Raw genomic sequence first — 23,396 nt, 5'->3', positions numbered from 1 at the left:
GTTTGTGAGATTAGAAAATTGCCATTCTAAAGCATCATTGTCATTTAAATTGTTTGGACAAATATTGTGAAAATACATTTAGAAAGTTTAAAATTGAATGTGTGTAAAGTTAGCGACTCATTATTTGAGATATTCTGTAGGTCATCGGACGGCTCTACATAATGGACAATGAACCGCAAAGTCAGCTATAAAAGGCCGCTAAATCACAATGTAAAACAATCAAACCTGGGTCAGTGGTAGAAAAGTAAAATATAAGAACAGCTATAAAAATCAGGTGTAAAAGGCTTAATTTGTCAGACGGAAAAAACTACAAATACTAAAAATACAACTGATTTGACCGGGTACTTGTAAATAGCAACTACAAAACGACACCAAATTGCGATCTGAGAGTAATCGCAGTAACCGCCAGCCAGTTTAAAGTCACCATCAACTAAAAAAATTCACTACAACTAGACGTTATATCACAAGTATGTCAGACTTTGTATTGTTTCAGAGAGACTCGATCACATCTGTCATTTCCTTTAGTAGCTTAGTAGTATTTCAACTGTAGTTTGAACTTAATATTCATGACTATATTCTGTATTATAACGAAAAACCAGTGGTTGCTGTTCAGATAAATAACGCTTATTATTCCTCCTGATTAACCAACTTACTACAATATGTATAGAAATGCCCATGCTTTATAAAAGTTTTATATCGACATCTGGTCATTATGAACGGAGACATTACTACAGCCAGTCATTACGGAATCTCAGTCATGCATTACGAAATCACACCCGTGCATTACGAAATCACAGTCATGCATTATGAACAGATGAAACGGGATTTTATTTCGTTTATTTCTTTAAATAAGTGTGACATTTTTTTCTTTTTTCTTTTAAACTTAATATCATAAAAATAAGTTTAAATGATGTTTATTGCTTTGTAACGACTTGAAACGGAAATATTTCACAGCCTTTTTCGAGTACGACTTTCGATTATTATTTCTGTTTCACTCTATCATTTCCGTTGTTCAATCCTCAGAATAGTTAAACTGTTCGATTTATTCTTCCCAGCTACTTTATATTTGCTGGATGAAATGAATTATAATAGCATAACATAAAGTACTTGGATGAGAAATCAGAAATTACATCTGACAGTCACAATGTTGACCAAAATTCCATGCGAAATTAAATGCGAAAAAACAAATTGAAGTTCAGCCATGAAATTCCTGTATCTTCTTCACGGTAAATTTCTTACTCTTTGTTAAATTGAAGAATTAAAACCATTAAATAAAAATGTTATAAAACTGGCTTTTCCTGTATGTGTTCTGTTTGTAGATAGCTGCACATGTATAATTTTGGACCAAGACTCGTAGACTGTTCTTGAATGAAGTTGTATTAGTTGGTTAATAAAAGTATCAATATATGGACTTTTTCATATTGGCCCTGTAATATGCCTTTAATATTAATAACGGCCTCGGAGCATTACAACCATCCTTGGTCATTATTAATACCTCGGGCATGTCCCAGGGCCAATATGAAAAAGTTCATACATTAATACTATAGTCATGATAGGATTGTATTAGTTTTAAGCAATTTTAATTTAATATTAATCAATAATCAATAAGAATGTTTTAGTTTGTTTAATTTATTTCATTCTTATTATCATTTATTGTTTGTCTTGTTTTTGCAATTTAATTATTCGTATCGATTCAAATGCCCCTTTTGGGTGATATAATTTTGAATGTAAGATATAGGTATTTCGTTTTGTATTTGTTGATAAAAATTGCGTCCGAAACATTTTACTCGATTTACCTTCATCAGGAATACTCAAAACCAAACATTTGAAATCCGAGGAATGTATAAGTACCGAAACATACCCAAAACAAATAGCAAAACGATTTACCGTATAGCGGGTTATTTTCGCGGGTGTAAAATTTCGCGATTCTCATTGAATAAGGTATACGAAAAATTTTGGCGGTTATTATTTTGGCGGATTCAACATTTTTAATATTACCTTTGCATGTACACTTTTAAATTGGCGGAATTTATTTTGGCGATTTTGTTCTATCAGCGAAAATAAGCGAAAATTTACACCCCGCGAAAATAACCCGCTATACGGTATGTGGCACAGGAAATGTATCATTATCATTAATTATTTGGTTACGATGAGTATTGTATGTACTTCTTATGCTCAATGGTATTTGTTCGTGATTTCTGAGTGCACTTTTCGGTCTCTCAATTTTAATTCTAAATTGTTGATGCTTTAGTATATTTTGTCTTTTATTTTTTCTATAGAGTAGATTAGAAAAATTGACACATTACATTTTCATGTTTAAAAATGTTCGTGTTGTTGTCCAGTTATAATAGTACGCGTAGAACGATCACTTTAACTATTCCAACAATTTGTCTTTAGTTTGTGTTCTAAAGCGAAAAATATGTATTTGCTAAAACATGTCGATTTTGAATATGTATCATGAAGACAACTTTGATTACATTGTTTTGGTATTTAAGATATAGTTAAACATATCACAAGTAGGAAGTTGCACTTTTGTGCAAAGGTTAAAAGTCTGACAAGATAAGTCCTTACTATATCAACAGTTGTTGACTGTTATGTGAGATAGTTCTGATGTACCCATATTTTGACTATTTTATTAATTGTGACTGTTAATTAACGCATCATGTAAATATAACGGAATTTGATGAGACTGTTATTAAAGAGAGAGGGTTAGCGCTTTAGAACCAGGTTTAATCCATCATTTTCTACATTTGAAAATGCCTGTACCAAGTCAGGAATATGACAGTTCCTGTCTATTCGTTTTTGATGCGTTTTGTTATTTGATTTTGCCATGTGATTATGGACTTTTCGTTTTGATTTTCCTCTGAGTTCAGTATTTTTGTGATTTTACTTTCTACCTATAAGATAATCGACTTTTGAGAAGTTATCGGTTCCTACTTGGATTTATCTAAATCGTTTTACACTACAACAAGGACATTTACTTGCAATCTCAGTGGTTTTCTATTTATTTGAAATAAAGTTTCAAGTTGATAATGTCTAACCGTTACTTAAGGTACTGAAAGGTAGAATTATGAACTAAAACTACGGTTGTATTTTGATAAGATTGATCACATTCCAGGTTGACATCGTGCAGCTTTGATGTAATGTCAAGGTTAACCTTTCAGCCAATCAGAGACAAGATAATAAACAATTATAATAAAACTATCTCGGCCGCTATCTTACCAGTCCATTTAAGTTCATTGGTACTATATTGTTGTGGTACTTAACTGATATTTTGAAATTGTGTTTTATTATGGGTATGTAGAAATCGTTGTTTTTTGTATTTGTACCTGATATTAATATGGTATTTGGAACTGTCAATTACATTCTTTGTATCTATTTATTTTAGCTGATATTAATTTTCTTTAATTTATAATAATGATATTTTCGTAAATATTTGATTATTTGATATTGACATAGCTTGTATATAGACCAACTAAACCTTGTTGTTGGCATATGGTTGAACAAGTTTTAAAAGCAAATTTAACCATTATATCCATTATAAGAGTGTTATAATGGCTAAGTGGAAAGGCATTTATATAAGTTGCAATTACTTGTTTCCCAATCCACTACTAATAAATATGATTTAAACTAAACTAATTACAACCAAACATTTGAAACAGAGTTAACATACTAAAGATTTAAATGTTTCAGTGTTATTGTTATCTGGATCGTTATGTGTACTTTTACTCAACATCATTGACCTGGCTGGTGCATCTCGCAAGAAGGGTGTTGGAATAGTGAGAAGCAAACATTATCAGTGTTCAGATGAAGGCAATTTTAATAACGTTCATTGGTGGTGAGTATACAGGCTACTTAGCATAATCATGTGTCACCACATCTACCCCGCCCCTCACCTGCATGAAAATGTGGGGCATGGCGTTTTGTGTTTACTATAATAAAATTCAAGAATACTGTGAATTCATTTATTGTTCTGGGTACCCATTTTCGTGGACTTCTGAGAACCTGCATATTCGTGGATATTTGATTTCACACAAAACCTATTATTCGTTTAACATTTGATTCGTGGTTAATAATGAATAATATTGAACCCACAGTAGATGAAAGCCAACAAGTGTTTGAATGTCCATAACAAACACCTACATGTATCATCTTTCTTATTTAGAATGGATAGTCGAGGATATGATACTGTGTTTCTCACTCGTATATTAAAGAAATATTATAATGTCATGATACACTGCTGGTATTATATGTAAATATTGTACATTATCTAGCATACTTATAAGCACCCATGTTTCTGCTAGACAATATATACACACAGGGACCAATACGAATGCTAGGCAGAAGGAATATCTGATTACAAAGTATATTTGACTATCATTGTTTTCCCCGATCAGGTGCACTAAAATTATGCTGTAATTTTGAGTCCTATTCACGTTTTAACTGTATTGTATTGCTTCACATCAGAGTACGTAGCAATAAATTTCATTCGATATTCATGCAATCTTGAAATTATTACTTTGCAAACCTCGTTAAAATTGGTTGCCTTATAAAAGAGCTTATGTTCTAATGTTAAAAATGTGATATAGAATTTGAAATAAATACAGATAAAATGAGAGATTGTATACGAAAGACAGAAATTCAACTTCAGTTTAGTTCTTTAAGATCAAATGAATAATAAATGCGCGGTGTTGATATAATTTATGAAAGAACTATTAAGGTTAATATATTATATATCGATATGCAAAGGTTTTCTTAAAGTTAGATAATAATCCTAATCCTTTGTTTGTACAGCAATTAATAATAATCAAGAACTGTCAATCAATGTCATTTAACAGTCTAATGCGATTGTTAAGCCCTCAAGTCGTAATACATTTATTACACAATCATTTTCTTTGGATAATACATCAAAGGTGTGTAAAGCCAATTAACACCTGATTAGTGCTCACTGCACTATGAAATGCAATTATTGATTTTTCCCAAGAGCGAAAGTTCAGATCAGTTTTTGTAAGGTATTATAAAGTGACATTTATATAGTTGTTTTCTTAACTTAAAGTCCACGAAAATTAATCCCCACGAACTTACTTTTGGATACAAAACCACGAAATTTGAACCCCACGAAAATCAATGTTTATACAGTATGTACTTTTTGAAGAAAATGTCAAATTATTATCCTTCAACTTCCAAGGATCGAGTTGGGTTGGTGTGTGTCCCCTACCTCTGTGCAGTTTTTATTTTATAATGTCGATCATTACTCCATCTTTTATCATATTTTAGTATCCCTTTATGCTCGTCTCTTTTCTGTATTTGCGTATTACTTGTTAGTCAACATTTCTCTTACTGTGGATTCATTTATTTTCGTGGATATCAATTTTCATTGTTTGAGAACAACTTGCATATTCGTGCATATTTACTTTCGGGTTTTTAGCAAAGTAGGCATATATTTATTTAGAAAATGTGCACTTCGTTGAATATTTAATTTTGTCATGCCCTCGTACCCATGAAATCCACGAAAGTATCCAACAAACGTGAATGAATATATCGATTTCGTTACTGTTTTCAGGTATGACTGGCAGCAATCACCTGATGTCATGCACTCTCATCATCACTGTCCGGCAGACGTTAGAGCCGGGTATGTACCGATGGTAAACGGCAAACATTTCGACAGAGGAATCAATATTTCTGCAAATGCACATTATCTTCTAGGTTTTAATGACCCTGACCGTCGTGATCAGGCAAATCTATCAGCATCACAGGCTGCAGTTATGTGGAAGGAATTGGAAGCAAATGCCGTAGGAAAGATCTTAGTTAGTCCTGCAGTTAGTAGTCTCGACTGGTTACAACAATTTATGCAGCAATGTCATAATTGCAGAATTGACCACGTGGCTGTCCATATCTTTAATTGCAATGCAAACGAAATTATGAGACTACTTAAGCAAGCATGGGATAGGTTTGAAAAACCAATCTGGCTTACAGAATTCGCTTGTCCTCATACTACATCAGCAAATGATCAGCTTCGGTTAATGAGAGAAATTCTGCCACTATTGGAGTCTGCGCCGTATGTATATCGTTATGCATGGTTTGCTAGTAGATGGATGAAACATTTAGATGGTGGTAATACGGTAGATATTTCAGCAACCCTGATTAAGGAAAACACGGTAGAACTCTCAGCGCTCGGACATTATTATAATAACTTTATGCATTAACATCGAAGTAACTCATTTTGCTTCAACTCTATCAATATTAAGAATGCTTATTTTTTTGTAATAGCATCATGATAAAATTAATGCGATCAGGAAAATTATAGATATTATATATCTAACAAAAACACATCAGTTGTTTTCTATATTTGATTTACATTGTCTATGATCTAACGTCAATTATTATAAATTAAGGAATGTATCTCCCTCATGCAAAGCTCTGATTCCTTTCACGGATTTGGCTATACTTTTAGGACCTTTTGGATTATAGCTCTTCAACTTTAATATAAGCTTTGGATTTTAAATATTTTGGCCACGAGCATTACTGAATAGACATTTATTGTCGAAATGCGCATCTGGTGCAGTAAAATTGGTCCGTTAATGTTTTTGCTTAAAAACTAGTTTAAAATGCTTTTTGTTCAAATATGGTTATCTGATTTTATATAATTGTTGCATTTGTCGCAGATGTTTGCTTTTGTTTAGAGCAGCAGTAAAACTAGTTTTCTATATTTTGATATACGTTTTTAGCTCACCTGGCCCAATTTTCTGAGCTTTTCTCATCAATTGGCGTCCGGCGTCCGTCGTCGTCGTCCGGCGTCCGTCGTCGTCGTCCGTCGTCCGTCGTCGTCGTCCGTCGTCCGTCCTCGTCGTAGTTCGTCGTCGTCGTCGTCCGTCGTTAGCTTTTACAAAAAACTCTCCTCTGAAACTACTGGGCCAAATTATTCCAAACTTGGCCAAAATCATCTTTGGGGTATACAGTTTAAAAATGTGTGGCTTGACCCGGCCAACCAACCAAGATGGCCGCAATGGCTAAAAATAGAACATAGGGGTAAAATGCAGTATCTGGCTTATAACTCCAAAACCAAAGCATTAGAGCAAATCTGACATGGGGCTAAAATTATCAGGTCAAGGTATATCTGCCCTGAAACTTTCAGATGAATCGGACAACCCGTTGTTGGGTTGCTACCCCTGTATTGGTAATTTTAAGGACATTTTGCTGATTTTGGTTATTATCTTGAATATTATTAGAAATAGAGATAAACTGTAAACAGCAATAATGTACAGCAAAGTAAGATTTACAAATAAGTCAACATGACCGAAATGGTCAGTTGACCTCTTTAGGTGTTATTGTCCTTTATAGTCAATTTTTAACCATTTTTCGTAAATCTTCGTAATCTTTTACAAAAATCTTCTCCTCTGAAACTACTGTGCCAAATTAATCCAAACTTGGCCACAATCATCTTTGAGGTATATAGTTTAAAATGTGTGGCGTGACCCGGCCAACCAACCAAGATGGCCACCATGGTTTAAAATATAACATTGAGGTAAAATGCAGTTTTTCGCTGATGACTCAAAACCAAAGAATTAAGAGCAAATCTGACAAGGGGTAAACAAATTTATCAGGTCAAAATCTATCTGCCCTTATTCAAATGAATCGGACAACCTTTTGTTGAGTTGCTGCCCCTAAATTGGTAATTTTAAGGAAATTTGGCTGTTTTTGCTTTTTATCTTGAATATTATTATAGATAAGGATAAACTGTAAACAGCAATAGTGTTCAGCAAAGTAAGATTTACAAATAAGTAAACATGACCAAAATGGTCAATTAATCCCTTATGGAGTTAAGGTCCTTTATAGTGAATTTTAAACAATTTTCATAATATTTGTTTATTTGTTTCTAACAATTTCCACTGAAGCTACTGGGCCAAATTCATTAAAGATAGTGATAATTGTAAGCAGCAAGCATGTTCATTAAAGTACAAACACATCACCATCACCAAAACACAATTTGTGTCATGAATCCATCTGCTTCCTTTGTTTAATATTCAGATCGATCAAGGTGAGCGACACAGGCTCTTTAGAGCCTCTAGTTATATATATTCTAGGTATACAATCACTTATCTTTTGTTCATCAAAATACATTGTAGTTAATGATATAAATTCATTGAGAAAATCTGGAAAAAATCTATGCAAATTCTTGATTTCCTTTGTATTTTTACACAGTTGGTTAAACTACATACAGAAGGAATTTGTTTTACATACTTGTTGACTATATCAAACATCTGATTTATCTACACAGATTTTATAAACGCTTGTATATAGTTATGAAAGGAACCAGGATTATAATCTTAAGAAGCGCGTTTCGCTTACATACACTAATCAGTGACGTCGACGCGAAAAATAGAATATTTATAAAGCCAAGCAATTACAAAATTGAAGAGCATAGAGGATCCACATTCAAAAAAAAGTAGGCCAATTGCGACTGAGGCAATTTATTCCTGGGTAAAACAAATCCTTATTTTTTGAAAAATACAAAGTTTTGTAACAGGAAAATTTATAAAAATTACCATTTTTAATTGATATGCTGACCTCTGGTCTGATGATATTATCTGGAAATAAAAACGCCCTTCAGATAACAATAAAAATACAAAAAATACTATTAAGGACTATTTCAGAGTAGGAACTTAAGTTGAGGACCAGTTGGTGTGTCCTAGTAGTCAATCAAAATCATAATTACATAAAGTAGAAAAGCACAATTAGAAAACTAAAAGCGGAAAGCCCAAAAGCTACAACACGTAATATTATTGCAAACCAACTGTAATACACTTAAAAAGATGTATTTCATTTTGTAGAAAATATTGAATTTAACCTGGTTGTATAGCTAGATTAAGTTCTCACTTGAACAGAAATTCCATCGAAGTTTTTTTTATTGACATGAATATTGGGTTTAACTTAACACATGATAAATCATTATCCCAATTGAATATGTTTTGTTAAATTGTTTAATAGGGCAGTATGTCCTGCAGTTCTTTAAAAAAAAAGTAGTATACATACAAGTTAGATTAAATATTCGTGTAACGTTTTGGGTAGTCTTTGATACACTAGTGTTTAACTTGGCATGAAAATGCCTCTGATGCGTATTATTTGCATGTTATACTATCATGGTCAGCACGGTTACACAGTTGTACGACTAATGGGATATATCACCTTTATATTATATTCAAAAGTGATAGTTCCTGGAATAAATGAGCATCTAGGTAGAGTAGTCGCACTTCCCTCACGAAATGATGAAAATGGCATTTATCATGATGCTTACATATGTGACAATATTTCTGTGCTTGCATTTCCTGTCATGACTTTCTGGATAGAGGGTTGCTGTTCACAAGGAATCTATTTAACCAAAGAGTTCCAAATGGTGAAGTTAAATCTTCCATTCTTAAATGTTACGGACGCAATCACAAGTTGGTTGACCGTTATAGAATAACATAAGCAACATGACGGGTGTCACATGTAGATCAGGATCTGCTTACCCTTCCGGAGCACCCGATATCAACCCTTGTTTTCGGTGGGGTTCGCATTGCTTATACTTTCGTTTTTTATGTTGTGTCATGTGTTCTATTGTTTGTCTGCTTGTCTTTTTCATTTACAGCCATGGCGTTGTCAGTTACTTTTCGATTAATGAGTTTGGCTGTCCCTCTGGTATCTTTCGTCCGTGGTTAACAGAAAATACAATCATTGGAATTGTCATAACATATACAGATCCGCTTCATTAAAGCAAATACACATGACCAGTAGTAATACGTGTATATGATGTACTTAAAACGGAATGTTCGTGACCAATGATCGAATGATCGATCCAAATTAAAATATGAATCATTTTAGGTATATCGTACTAGGTCTATTTTATCTTCAATAGAGACAGGTGTTAGACCACATGTACCGTTAGGGAATTTGTAAGTTTTATCACCGAAAAAAGGCATGTAGCTTATTGCATATTTATACATATTTTTAACATGGACATTAAAAGTAAAAAAATCGTGTAGGAATACACAATCAATATAACGCTATTCGTATGGTACATTTTGTCGCCAATAGATCATTGGAATCTTAAGGAAGGAATGTGCATAAAAAAATCTAGGAGGTTAATTTAAATGTTTTAAATATCGGCTGAAGTCCATGTTAAAATCTGTTAAATATTGGAAAAATATAGTAACGGTAAGGCGGACATTGGAACAGATTACATGTAGACATATCCCCTAGTCACAAGTTGTTAAACTGTTTGGTTTTATATGTATGTGTATTAAAAAATATACATGTCATATGATGGAGATCACTGTTTTACTACATAACAATTTCATTTTTGACGGCTCACATCATACAATAGCTACACTAGCTATATTACGTTATCAAAACTCTTTACACATATATTTGTAATGATTGAATCTGATGATACCATTGATATGTGTTAAACACCATTGTATTAACAAGGTCCCTTCTTCGTCGTCTCAGAATCGACAGGACTATGGAATATTTCATTTAATTTCCAATAATGAAAAGTACTCCATTGAACTTTTAAGTCTTGTATATAACATTATCTATTTTTTTCAAATCGAAAATAATACTCTAAAATCATACCTTATCAATGTATTTACTTTGAATTTTTGAAACAGGTGTGAGATTTAATATGTTTGTGTTAAAAAATATCACATTTCAAATAGTCTTGATGAAATTGCTACATCTCAAGCACTATGCTTTAAAAAAAGGACCGTTTCCTAAATATTAAAACACATTGCACAATACTACACTGTATGCCTAGTAATTTGAGAGAATGACATATACCTTCGTGTGGGTAGCATATTACTTTAAACCAAAAATTATTATACTTTAGATTTATGTCTTAACTATGTATTAACGACATAACAAATACTAAATTGAAATTGCACGTTTACAAAAATAAGCTTGAGGTAGAGTAGTGGTTTACCCAGTTGAAAAAGTTTCAAAATGTTTACTTCTGTAGCTGAAAAAAATTTATTTGAGAATGAAATCGTTCAACATGTTAAAGCCGATGAAATTTTCTACAAGTTTGCAATAAGATGTCCCTAGTATGATACAATTAGTGGATTTGCGTAAGAAATGTTTTGGAAAATAACTAATAAAATTGAGAATGGAAATGGGGAATGTGTCAAAGAGACAACAACCCGACCAAAATAAAAAAAAACACAACAGCAGAAGGTCACCAACAGGTCTTCAATGTAGCGAGAAATTCCCGCACCCGTAGGCGTCCTTCAGCTGGCTTCTAAACAAATATATACTAGTTCAGTGATAATGAACGCCATACTAATTTCCAAATTGTACACAAGAAACTAAATTTAAATAATACAAGACTAACAAAGGCCAGAGGCTCCTGACTTGGGACAGGCGCAAAAATGCGGCGGGGTTAAACATGTTTGTAAGCATTTTTGCTTTTGTGCTGATTTGTGTCTTAGATGAAACGAGTTTATATTGAACAAATATCGACTTTTAATTTCATTTGGTAGGTAGTACACGACAAACTAATACATCTAGTTGATACATTTTAGATTGGCAACGTACAAGAATGAGGTCGTGTCAAGGTCTTACCATGACGCTATTTATGTAAAAGTCAATTTATAGTTATAATATAACTGTCTTATCAGATCATCTAAGTGTATTGGTACTATCTTTCAGTACTATACTTAGTTGTTATTGGTGGTTCTATCATGGGTATGTACATTACGTTCGATGTTTTACTATCAGAAGTTGATTTATTCCATGAAATTATCCATCATTCAATTTGGTAAAATCACAAAATCAACAACAGAAAATCTATACAAAGAAAAATCATCAAATAAAACATTTTACAAATGAATCAAAAACAGTTTTTCTTTTAGTTTGTACTAGCAAATATCCCTACTATACATGCTATATTCCTGATCGCATAACGTCGGTTGTAACCGTCCAAAGAATGCGATCTCCTTTAGTAATGTATATCTGAATACCAGTTAGAAAAAATATGTGGACCAACATTTTCAATATGTTGTATTAATACAGGTACAAATTAAGTCAAATAAAAGTTTACAACATGTGTTATTACTCTTGTCCAATTTTTGTTTTTCTTTTTCCGACCTGTTGATTATTTTAAGTTAGTCAACGTTCAATGATTATATTCATTTATGACGTCAACAGTTCTTGCTTTCCTCTGAAATTCCCATTGTGACGTCATTAAAAGGTAACGATGTCTGATGACGTCACATAGAACGAACATATCATAAAGAGATCATTCGAAAAGAAGTACTAAATGTGTTTGCGTATCGTCTTGAAATCATTAGAATAACAGATTTAACCACCAGATCTCATGCAATACGATATTTATCTACTCTTGACAGACACATTTTTTTATAATTAAAACGATTGGTGAGCCTCGCTTTTCATGTATTTAAATTTGAAAATGTATCTCTCTCGGGTGGATAAATATCGTAACACACTTGATGCAGTGCAATGCAGTGACATACTCTATATACTAAGGGACACTGTCAGGTCACATATTCCAGCAGCATTCTTTGTTTGATTGTCAACATTAAACAGGTTGATCTTTTGTATTTTTTAATATTCTACTATGAACTAGTATTTTCTTAACTAAATGCTTGGTGCAGACAAACTTGTATATTTTTCATAGATGTAGCTACGTTATCTTCATAATCATACGTAAACGACAACAATATTGTTCTCTGCGTCAATACAAACAAGATGAAAAGTCGCAATTACGTTCAATACATTTTAAAGATTATTCTGCCGAACGCTAAGTATATTCCTATTCACGCTCTTTAATTTCATATTTTACTTGGTTTACCAACGGATATAATTGTGGTTCCTTCGCATGTTAAACTAACCTCATTAAACAATTTACGAATAAAAATAAACACCTGAAGAAAACGGATCGTATGATTAAAACACATTTTACCTAATGTTTCAGTGTTGGTGGTATCTGGTACTTTATGTGTACATGTACTAAAAACCATCACTCTTTCCAGTGCTTCTCATGAGAAAGGAGTTGCAATCATGGAACACACAGTATCACTGTACGGATGAAGCCACCTTAAATAACGTTCATTGGTGGTTAGTAAAAAAGATAACTATCCAGGATCACGTTTTTCACACACAAGTTATATGGGTGTATATATGTTCTTCATCTGCAGATTAATTGACATTATATCAAGAAACATTACCAATACTGTATGAACATATCGAATTCTTGCATTTGTTTTGCACACTTAATTTTTTTTAAAGTTAGTTGAATTTTCATGCTAGAAATAATATACCGAGTGGAAAAATGAAACGAACAACACGAACGTGTGAACATGGAATAAATTGACGACAATTGCGTAATGTCAAAACCATATTAAATAAAGACAAAACAACATAAAGTAATATCAGAGTTCGACATAAAACAGCTGTTGCGTTCCATAATTAGCTGTATGGTCTGGTTTTTGGTGTTACAAAGTCAAATAAACAATTGTCGTCAATTTATTCCATGTTCACACGTTCGTGTTGTTCGTTTCATTTTTCCACTCGGTAAACCATATTAAATAAAACAACATAAAGCAATATATGAGTTCCACATAAGACAGCTGTGGCGTTCTATAGTTAATTGTGGAATTATGTTTTAAATGTTAGGTACGGCTGGCGACAATCACCCGATCAAATGCACTTACAACATCACTGTACAACAACCGTTAGAGCAGAATATGTACCGATGGTGAATGGAATGCATTTTGAAAGAGGAATTAATATTTCTGGTAACTTGCAATATCTTCTTGGGTTTAATGAGCCGGACCCCAAAAAAACCATGCCAATCTAACTGTAGCACAAGCTGTCGTCATGTTGAAAGAATTAGAGAAGCATGCCACAGGAAAAACCTTGGTAGGCCCTGCAGTAACAAATCTTAACTGGTTTCAACAATTTATACAGCAATGTCACCAATGTATAATTGACCACGTGGCTGTCCATATATATAAGTTCAATACACATCAACTAATGGCTAGACTTAAGCATCTATGGGATATGTTCCACTAACTTTATGGCTAACTGAATTCGCTTGTCCTCAAACCACATCAGTAAATGAACAGCTTCGGTTAATGAGAGAGCTTCTTCCACTTTTAGAGTCTGCTCCGTATGTTTTTTGATATGCCTGGTTTGGTAGTAGAAGGTTACACCATAATGATGGTTCTTGGGTTGATGGTTCAGCGAGTCTGATCGATAAAGGAAAATTCAACAGAACTTTCAGCACTTTGACATAATTACAACAATTTTATGTAATACAATGAAAAGAAAATGTATGATTTGAAATCCTTTTTTTTCTCTTGTTAATTTCTTTTCTCTGAAGTACATACTAGATAACATTGGTGCATATAATTGCATATTATGACAAAAAATTGATAGCTGTTAAAATATGTTCGATATTCAAAGTTCACGATTTTTAAAGTTAAACTCATCACTACTCAACCATTTTATGGTATTACACACTGTTTCATTTATGCAGAAGACGTTAAATCTACAACAATACTTAAATCCGAAGAACTTTCCTAATCAAACACATAAAGTTATGAAAAATACCATATACTTGACATTCAAGTGCTGACAACTGGGCTTGTGATACCCTAAGGGGACGAACCGTGCACAATCAGTGTCATATATTCCTTGGTGTAAATAGGTATCAGGCTTATAATTTGATACGCAAAACGCGCGAAACGCGCGTTTCGTCTGTATAAGACTCATCAGTGACGATCAGATCAAAACAGATTGAAATCGAAAACTAGTGCAACGTGAAGACCAAAAAAAGACCAAACAGTTCTGAAAGTTGTGCCAAAAACGTATATGGCTAAGGTAATATATGCCTGGGATAAGGAAATCCTAAGCATTTAAATAATTCATACTTTTGCAAATGGTAATTTATCAAAAAAAAATCATTTACTTGATATTCATGTCAACATGCACTAAAGTGCTGATTACTGGGCTGAATGGATAAATTGCGGAGGGGTTAAACATGTGTTTTAGATATTAACCCTCGCCTGTATCTCTAGTCAATAAAGTAAAACAAACACACAACAGTACGCACAATAAAGCTTAGTTAATAGGATGTCCGAGTCCGATGTCAGAATACATATTTGTGGTTTTTTTTTTGGAAAAGGGAATAAAGCCATTGGAGAAAACATGCTCTTATTATCAAAAGGGAACTATATGAGCAGACCTGGTACTACATAACAAATTCAAACAAAGAAATGAATCGATCAATTAGTCAATCAATTACACCGGTCAACCATTTGGATGGAAATAGAAACGTTCATTTAAAACAGGTATTCAGGAAGTCAATTGTGCTGTGTTAGACTTGAAAAACACGATGTTTTGGATCTTCTTGAACTCAAAGGGAAACTGCGGAATGCTGTACAAGTTTTCGTGGTACGCTTACAGTTCCCTCTATAGAGTACAATACCTCGTTAATAGCAATGTCATGACTGTCATGAAACTAAACACATGGAGAAAATATTGCAACACCAAATTGAAATTCAAATTAAAAAAAAACATTTTTTAATTATTTATTGAAGAATTTGTTGGAATAGAACTAGTTAATCATTATTTAACTATCAGCTGAATTAATCAATAAATATCGACTCTATCAGTTCTGCACATGCAGCTACTGTACTCGTAAATACTATAAAACAGATGTATTTATCCTCATTGTTTTCAACACTTAAAATAACCAATTTTATAAATGTATGTGATTGACACCTTGCAACTGGTCATCCACAAATCATAACTGCAGCACGATGGCATATAATCAGCATGAGGGAAGCAGGTATGTCGCACTGATAGCTGCACGTATTGTTGGTCATCACCATTCCACTATAAATCGTTTTGAGAATAAAAATCAGGCAATAAACAATGTTAAAGACCTTCCGAGGTCAAGAAAAGCCCCTATACAATTTGTTAGGGAAATGACGAAGGTTGGTCAGAGGGAAATCATTATAAACAATACAATCAAAAAAAGAGAGTAATGAACATACATGAGCCTTTAAACAAGAACTGTTCGAGATCGGCTCATCGGTACTGGTTATCGTGCAATAATACCATTTCGGGGACATTGACCTACGAACAAACACACAGATGCCCTTATCCAATATAGTGCAGAGCTCGCTAAAGTTGGAAGTTAGCGTCGTGGAGGAAGATCCATTGTTCCAATGGAATTCGGTTTATCTTCCTTGGCCCAATCGTAGCCCGAATTTGAACCATATCGAGCAAATATAGGACACTATAGGGCGTAATGTTCACGAAAGGAACACCTCAGTTCAAACACGTCATGAAATAAACAATACCCTTCGCCAAGAATGGTTGCTGATCCCGTAGCAACACTTTAGTCGACTCTTGACAAGAATCAGAAGACGTCAAGATGCGGTTATCCGTTTGCATGGAGGCTGCGAACAAAGTACTATTTCTTTGGTGTATAACGATCAACCATGATGTGAACAATCGTCTAAAAATTAATTTTGAAATGTCTGACATTGTAAAGCTCGACTACAGAAACAGTTTTATAATGCTTTTTTTTTGTACAAAAAACAATGCATTTTGTTATCAAAATGTTGGCTACACAAAAACAAAATTTTCATACAATTTTTATTCGTTTTAATGCCAATATTATCATTCACAACGTTTCAATATCATTTCACATATATTTTATCATATTCCATCCAAAATAAGAGACTCATTTTTCAAGTTTTAAAAAATCAAGGTGTTGCAATAATTTTGTCTATGTGTATAGAAGCGGAGGACATTCGTCCTAAACTGAACATTTTGATAAAAGATCAAAATTGCGTCTATATTGGGATGGTATATTGATGAGATTGTAAACTTTTATATTTTGATATGAATTGCCCCAAAAATAGCGCACTCAACTATAAAACATTAAACTGTAAACGATTTTTTTCTTTCTTTTATTGGTATTATCTAACTACAAATCAATGCCATGAGGTTTATTTACAAACGATATGTGAAAAATTAATGAGATATAATTATCTCATTTTGAATAGTTCAATCTGAAAAATGTTTTGTGCACCGAGGCAGATGATCAATTTTAATTGACTGAGGGAACCGTTTTGAGCACAATCTAATTTTGATAAAATAAAATTTACTGTTGCCTTTCACAATATGATATTAGAGTAACAACAAATATTAACATATAGCTAGCAACCATTGATATTCATTACAGTTGGACGTCGTGCAGGAATAATGTCTTGTCAAGGTCTCACCAATTCACCGACGAGTTGAATTACAGTTCAATTATTATAATCTAGATCATTGCTTATCAGTTCATTTCAGTGTATTTGTACTATATTGGTGTAGTACTTTACTCAGATTTTGATTCGTGGTTTCATTATGGGTATGTACAAAAAGTCCGTTAATTATTTGTATTAGTTTCTGATACTGTGGATTCATTATTATTCGTGGGATACCAATTTTCGTGGCTTTCCTGGGTACTGGTGAACCACGAAATTAAATGTTCAACGATCAACAAATTTTATATAGGCTTGTATGTGAACTTCGGCAAAACCACGAAATTAAATACCCACGAACTTCCAAATTTTCCATAATCCACGAAAATTGGTACCCACGAAAAAAGATGAATCCACAGTAATTATTTGTATTAGTTTCTGATTAATTGACATGTAAAAACAATACTGTTGATTTATTATTTTCTTGAATTTGAAGAAATGCTATTTTCGTTAATATTTGATTCAATGATTTTAGTTTTAAGATTTCCAAATGATAATTTGCTTTTCGCTGGACTTTTTTGATACATCGGAATTATAACTCATATATCAGTAATAGTGAAATAAACAAGAATGTGTCTAAAGTACACGAATGCATCACTCGCACTTTCATTTTCTATGTTCAATGGACCGTGAAAATGGGATAAAACCTCGTATTTGGCATTATCATATTCATATTCAAGGGAACATGTGTGATAAGTTTAATGTTGTTCGGAGTTCAACTTTAATAAAAAAATACCTTGACCAAAAACTTTAATCTTAAGTGGATCAGACGAACGAACGGTACGACGGACTAACGGACGAACGAACGGACACTCAGACACACAGACCAGAAAATAATATAAATGAGGGGTTTTATTTAAAGCATAATAATTAATCAATATTATCACAACTTTAAAGTAGAAACCGACATGTAATACACATTTTTATGTTTGAATTCACACATTTGTTTTTCATTTGTTAAGTGTTGGTGGTTTCTGGTTCTTTGTGTTTACTTCTACTCAGTATCATCGACATTACCGGGGCTTCTAACAAGAAAGGTGCTGCAATATCATGGAACCCGACGTACCACTGTACAGATGAAGCAACCTTTACTAACGTTCATTGGTGGTACGTAGATTAGCTCCACAATATAGAAATAGATGTTTGAAATCGTTTGGATTCATGATCATTTTCTCCCTCTAAATTTTAAATGTGTATGAAATAATTCAAATGTATTTTATTGTGTTCGATTATTGATTATTTTCAAAATATCAAGTTGTAAAAATTGCGTTTGATTGTCATTAGTTCGGTCAATACATAATAATAATTTATAAAGGTATTAAAGAACGCTATTATGTCAACATATAATATATCTACTGTTTAGACACATCGGATCGTTATCTTGTGTGCACTCAACTACATGCTTGACACAAATTGATCAATGGGATTGACTAGACTGGACAACGTGAATAAACGCTGATACAATGAAATAAATGACCACTATGAGTTTTAGATTTATGTTTTTAGGGTCTGTCTTATCAATTTTGTTGTCACTTATTTTCCTTACGGAGATGTAACGTACCACACAAAATTACGCTGCATACAAAGCACAAATTTATTCTTTTTTTATATTTTGCACCAAAGTACTATCTTTCTATTTTTCCCGAATGTTATGTACTCTTTTTCATTCTGTATTTTGTTAACTTCACCTATACTCTTATACATATTTTTTTTAAAGCAGTCAATTTTCTATCTATTGTTATTTTTTCCAGGTATAATTGGAAACATTCGCCTGATCGAATGCACCTTCAACATCACTGTCCGACAGCTAACGTAAGAGCAGGGTTTGTACCGATGATTAACCCTAAAAATTTTAATAGAGACCTGAATATATCTACAAATGCACAATATCTTCTAGGGTTTAACGAGCCTGACCACCATAAACAATCAAACCTTACAGTAGCCCAAGCTGTCAGTATGTGGAAGGAAGTAGAGAAAAAGGCTGCTGGGAAAATCTTAGTTAGTCCTGCAGTTACCAATCTTAACTGGTTGCAACAGTTTATACACCAATGTCACAATTGCAGAATTGACCACGTGGCTGTCCATGCTTATAGATGCGATGCACATCAACTCATAGCATACCTTAAGGACGCATGGAATAGATTCCATAAACCAATATGGCTGACCGAATTCGCATGTCCTCATACTACGTCAGTTAATGAACAGCTTCGATTTATGAAAGATGCTCTGCCGCTTTTGGATGCTGCACCGTATGTATTTCGATACTCATGGTTCACTAGTAGATTTATACATCACAATGAAGGTACTTGGGTTGATGCGTCAGCAAGCCTGATGAAGGAACACTCTGCTGAACTCTCAGTACTAGGACATTATTACAACAACTTTATGTAATAAAGAGCTCGTATAGTATTCCTACTCAGCTGAGTTACTTATATACACTATTGCTATATACTCGCGTCAGACTTAAAATAATTTATCTCAATCATGGGATCTATGAAGACGTTATTTTCTGATAACCGTTAGAGCGCTCGCAGGTCTTAATCAACAATTTTATTTAATATAGGATTTCGCTATATTTTTTTTTAAATGATCTTTATCTTATACCTAATAGAAAAATGAAATAAAACAAATGGGGTCACCGTTCATTTACGCTCACAATTTGCCTTCGAAAGAAGCATACATTTTTGTTTATGTCCCTTTTTTCTGTTGACCTAATATTAGAAATAGCGTTAGTATCAAAATAACAAGAGAATTAAATAACAGAAATCGCTTAAATTTTACAGTTATTTAGTTAATGTACAGCTTATTCGAAAACAACAATAAAAAATATAGGTCACCGATGAGTTTAAAAAGATATTTCAATGTTGATGCCTAAAAATGGCAGTTTTGCACCAAAGGGAGATAATTTGGAGCTTTTTCATTGATATTTACATTTTAAAAGTCACCTGGGGCCAACACGTATTGATTTTTTGGAATGATTCTTGTACCATATGATAAAGGGACAACTACTAAAGGTAATTTGTAAAATTTGTAATGAATAATTTTTTTCTGAAAATCTTATACCCGCGAACCTCCTTAAATCATAAATTAAAGGTATTATGGATGATATATCATGAGACAAAAATATATCACCTGTTTTGACATTTTTAATTTACAGGATATACGCATTCCTTTATTATGTATTGTTCAGTGTTAGCATGGCGTAATTGTTCGTTATTCACCATCTTGTGGTTTTCAAGAGTTTACTCTTCTTCGAATTCTTATGATTTTAATCAATATGCTTTTTAGTGGTAATTATGGATGTTTGTAACAAGAAAATTCGACAACCAGTTTTATGTACAATATAAAAAAGTAAAATAACTAAAAATACTGAACTTAGGGGAAAATCAATTCGGAATGTTCATAATCACATGGAAAAATCAGATAACAAAACAAATCAAAAACGAATGGACACGAACTGTCATATTCCTGACTTGGTACAGGCATTTTCAAACGTAGAAAATGGTCGATTAAACCTGGTTCTGTAGCGCTAACCCTCTCACTTTAATAACAGTTTCATCAAATTCCGTTATATTTACATTGATGCGTTAAATAAACAAACACAATAAATCAAAAAATCAAAATATGGGTACATCAGTCAACGAAATAATATCTATCATATTTATATGTTTTAATTTAAGAATAAAAACAAAAGTCGTCGAATTTTCTTGTCAAATAATTTTACAGTATTGATTACCTTAGCCGTATTTTTATGAATTTTGGATCCTCAAGGCTCTTCAACTTTGTACTTGACTTTATATAGTTTGTGAAATGAGCGTAATTGATGTAAACGAAACTCGTGTCTGGCGTACTAAATTATTAACCTAGTGCCTTTGATAACTACTATAATAACATTCTATACAGTAGGGGTTTTGTCATGGTAACATCCAAAATTACAAATTCTATCATATCTCAAAACATCACTTAAACACACAAAAAACAAACGTTTTGATGCCGATCGGGAAAAAAAACTAATTTTGAAACATGTTTACTTTTATCAATGTCATAATTGAAAATGTGGCGGGTGACAATTCTGATCGGTTTGATATAATTTGTTCATAACGTAGACTTCGAAATAAAGACAAAAGATACCAAATTAATAAAAATCGGATGAAAACTGACATTTTAATAAAAACAAAACATATAAAGTTTAATCCCAGCAACAGCAGCGCTACCAAATATATACCTAAGGCGATTGTAGGTTCTTCGGAATGGTAGGCAAAACCTGCCCCATTAGTGCTAGTCATCGTCTGGATCATGTAGGTACACATTATGTGACAAGTATTTATCGTTTAATAACGCCGAGGAATAGCGGACGGGAATAAAGTTGAAACAATTCCATCGGTACAGTTTTCAATACGTTCCACTAATTCGAGATGGCGTCTAAAAAAGAGATGGGTTCAGCCAAATTCACCATTTATAACTATTTTTTAGATAGCATCCTTGTAAGCAGAAATTATTAATCAGGGAAAAGTAAATGAACATTGATCACCCGGAAAAAAATCTGCTATATATAGGCGTGGCAGGACTTGCTACATGTACATGAAATTGAAAGCAAATATTGGGAAGATGAACTCACCTTATTGAACACATGCATACCTAATGAATTACGTCATCGTTTTAAATGTAAAAAAAACATAATAAAAAGTAAAATCATTAAGATACTAAACTTGAAGGAAAATTCAAACGGAAAGTGCTTATTCAAATGGCAAAATCAAATGCTTTAACATCAGACGTATGGATAACAACTGTCATATTCTTAACTTGGTTATTGGTATCTACTTTAGAAGGTAATTCATACTTACCGAGCCAGAGGAATGTTTTGATGATAAGTGAGTACTATTTTTACTATTACTACTTTGAATAAAAAACAACATAGGATAGGAAAACTGAAAAATAGTACAGATAAGGTAGCTGGTATTATTCGATAATCAAACCAGTCAAAGCATAAGGAATATTTCATTTTTGTAAGTCTTGTATTGTTTTTTGTTTTAGTTTCTTGTGCACAATTTGAAATTTAGTAGGGTGTTCATTATCACTGACTAGTATTTTTTTTAGAGGCCAGCTGAAGGACGCATCTGGGCGCGGGAATTTCTAGCTGCATGTATTGAAGGCCTGTTGATGGCCTTCTGTTTTTTTTTCTATGGTCGGGTTGTTGTCTCTTTGACACATTCCCCATTTCCAATCTCAATTTTACATTATATTAAAATAAATGACCATTAGGATTTTTTCTATCTTAACTTACAATCTGTTATTATTTGTTGTAAATTCAATTTACGACGGATCACGCTACATTCCAAACAAAAACAAAATAGCAGCACAAAGTACCAGTATAAACGAAAACAAAAATCAAATTAGGATTTAAATGATTTAAATATACAAATGTGTATGCACGTATATTAAAGAAAAAGGGTTGATATCCATACATAACATTTTTTTATGGCTGAACTCTAATTTATAAATAAAAACAATTTATGGTAATATTTCTTTTTTTTAGCTATGAATACTAAATATTAAAATCATTCCTAAACATCTTTTCTTTCAAAACTATTTGCTTTAACGATTAAAATCTAGGATTGTTATACTGGATCATAACAGTGACCTTAAGGTCTTTCCACACTAATTTACCTTTCCATCATACTATATGGCGTAATCTCTAAATCAAGCTGAAGGTTTTTAAATAGCTCATTGCATGTAAGTTATTTCACGGGCTGTAGCATTTATTGCTATAAACATTTTCGATGTACAACAGCTAAGTTAGAATAAATTCAATAACTCTTTAAAAAAAGACGATATTTTTCAGTATTTTTCTTGCCATACACAATGCAGTTTCTGTCTCACAAATACTATGTAAATTATTTCAAGTACCTAGTGTTTCCCACGAGCATGATTAGCATGGATAGACGCTATTTCTAAATAACACCTTGTCCTTTTTCACTTCTTTGGATGACTCCATTGTCTCGAACATGCCCAAATAGAAGCCTTTTTTAAAAAAACAAAATTAAAAATTCCATGCTTATCGAAGTTACTTTAACC

The 23,396-nt window shown here is 32.8% G+C and overlaps 2 protein-coding genes across 2 annotated transcripts; both read left to right on the top strand.

The window, feature by feature from the left end:
* The first annotated feature begins 3,206 nt into the window (after nucleotides 1-3,206).
* Nucleotides 3,207-6,330, top strand: LOC134700119 (uncharacterized). The gene is made up of 3 exons (XM_063561490.1): nucleotides 3,207-3,296; nucleotides 3,694-3,838; nucleotides 5,564-6,330. Exons 1-3 carry the CDS (start codon nucleotides 3,293-3,295, stop codon nucleotides 6,204-6,206), a joined length of 792 nt encoding a protein of 263 aa, XP_063417560.1. The 5' UTR covers nucleotides 3,207-3,292; the 3' UTR covers nucleotides 6,207-6,330.
* A 10,987-nt stretch (nucleotides 6,331-17,317) lies between these two features.
* Nucleotides 17,318-19,712, top strand: LOC134700089 (uncharacterized). Its single transcript, XM_063561459.1, has 3 exons — nucleotides 17,318-17,428; nucleotides 18,284-18,428; nucleotides 19,073-19,712. Exons 1-3 carry the CDS (start codon nucleotides 17,425-17,427, stop codon nucleotides 19,710-19,712), a joined length of 789 nt encoding a protein of 262 aa, XP_063417529.1. The 5' UTR covers nucleotides 17,318-17,424.
* The last annotated feature ends 3,684 nt before the right edge of the window (nucleotides 19,713-23,396 follow it).

Source organism: Mytilus trossulus, unplaced genomic scaffold (genome assembly GCF_036588685.1).
Source record: "Mytilus trossulus isolate FHL-02 unplaced genomic scaffold, PNRI_Mtr1.1.1.hap1 h1tg000122l__unscaffolded, whole genome shotgun sequence".
In the NCBI taxonomy this organism is placed as follows: Eukaryota; Metazoa; Mollusca; class Bivalvia; order Mytilida; family Mytilidae; genus Mytilus; species Mytilus trossulus.
This window is presented reverse-complemented; position numbering and strand designations above follow the sequence as displayed.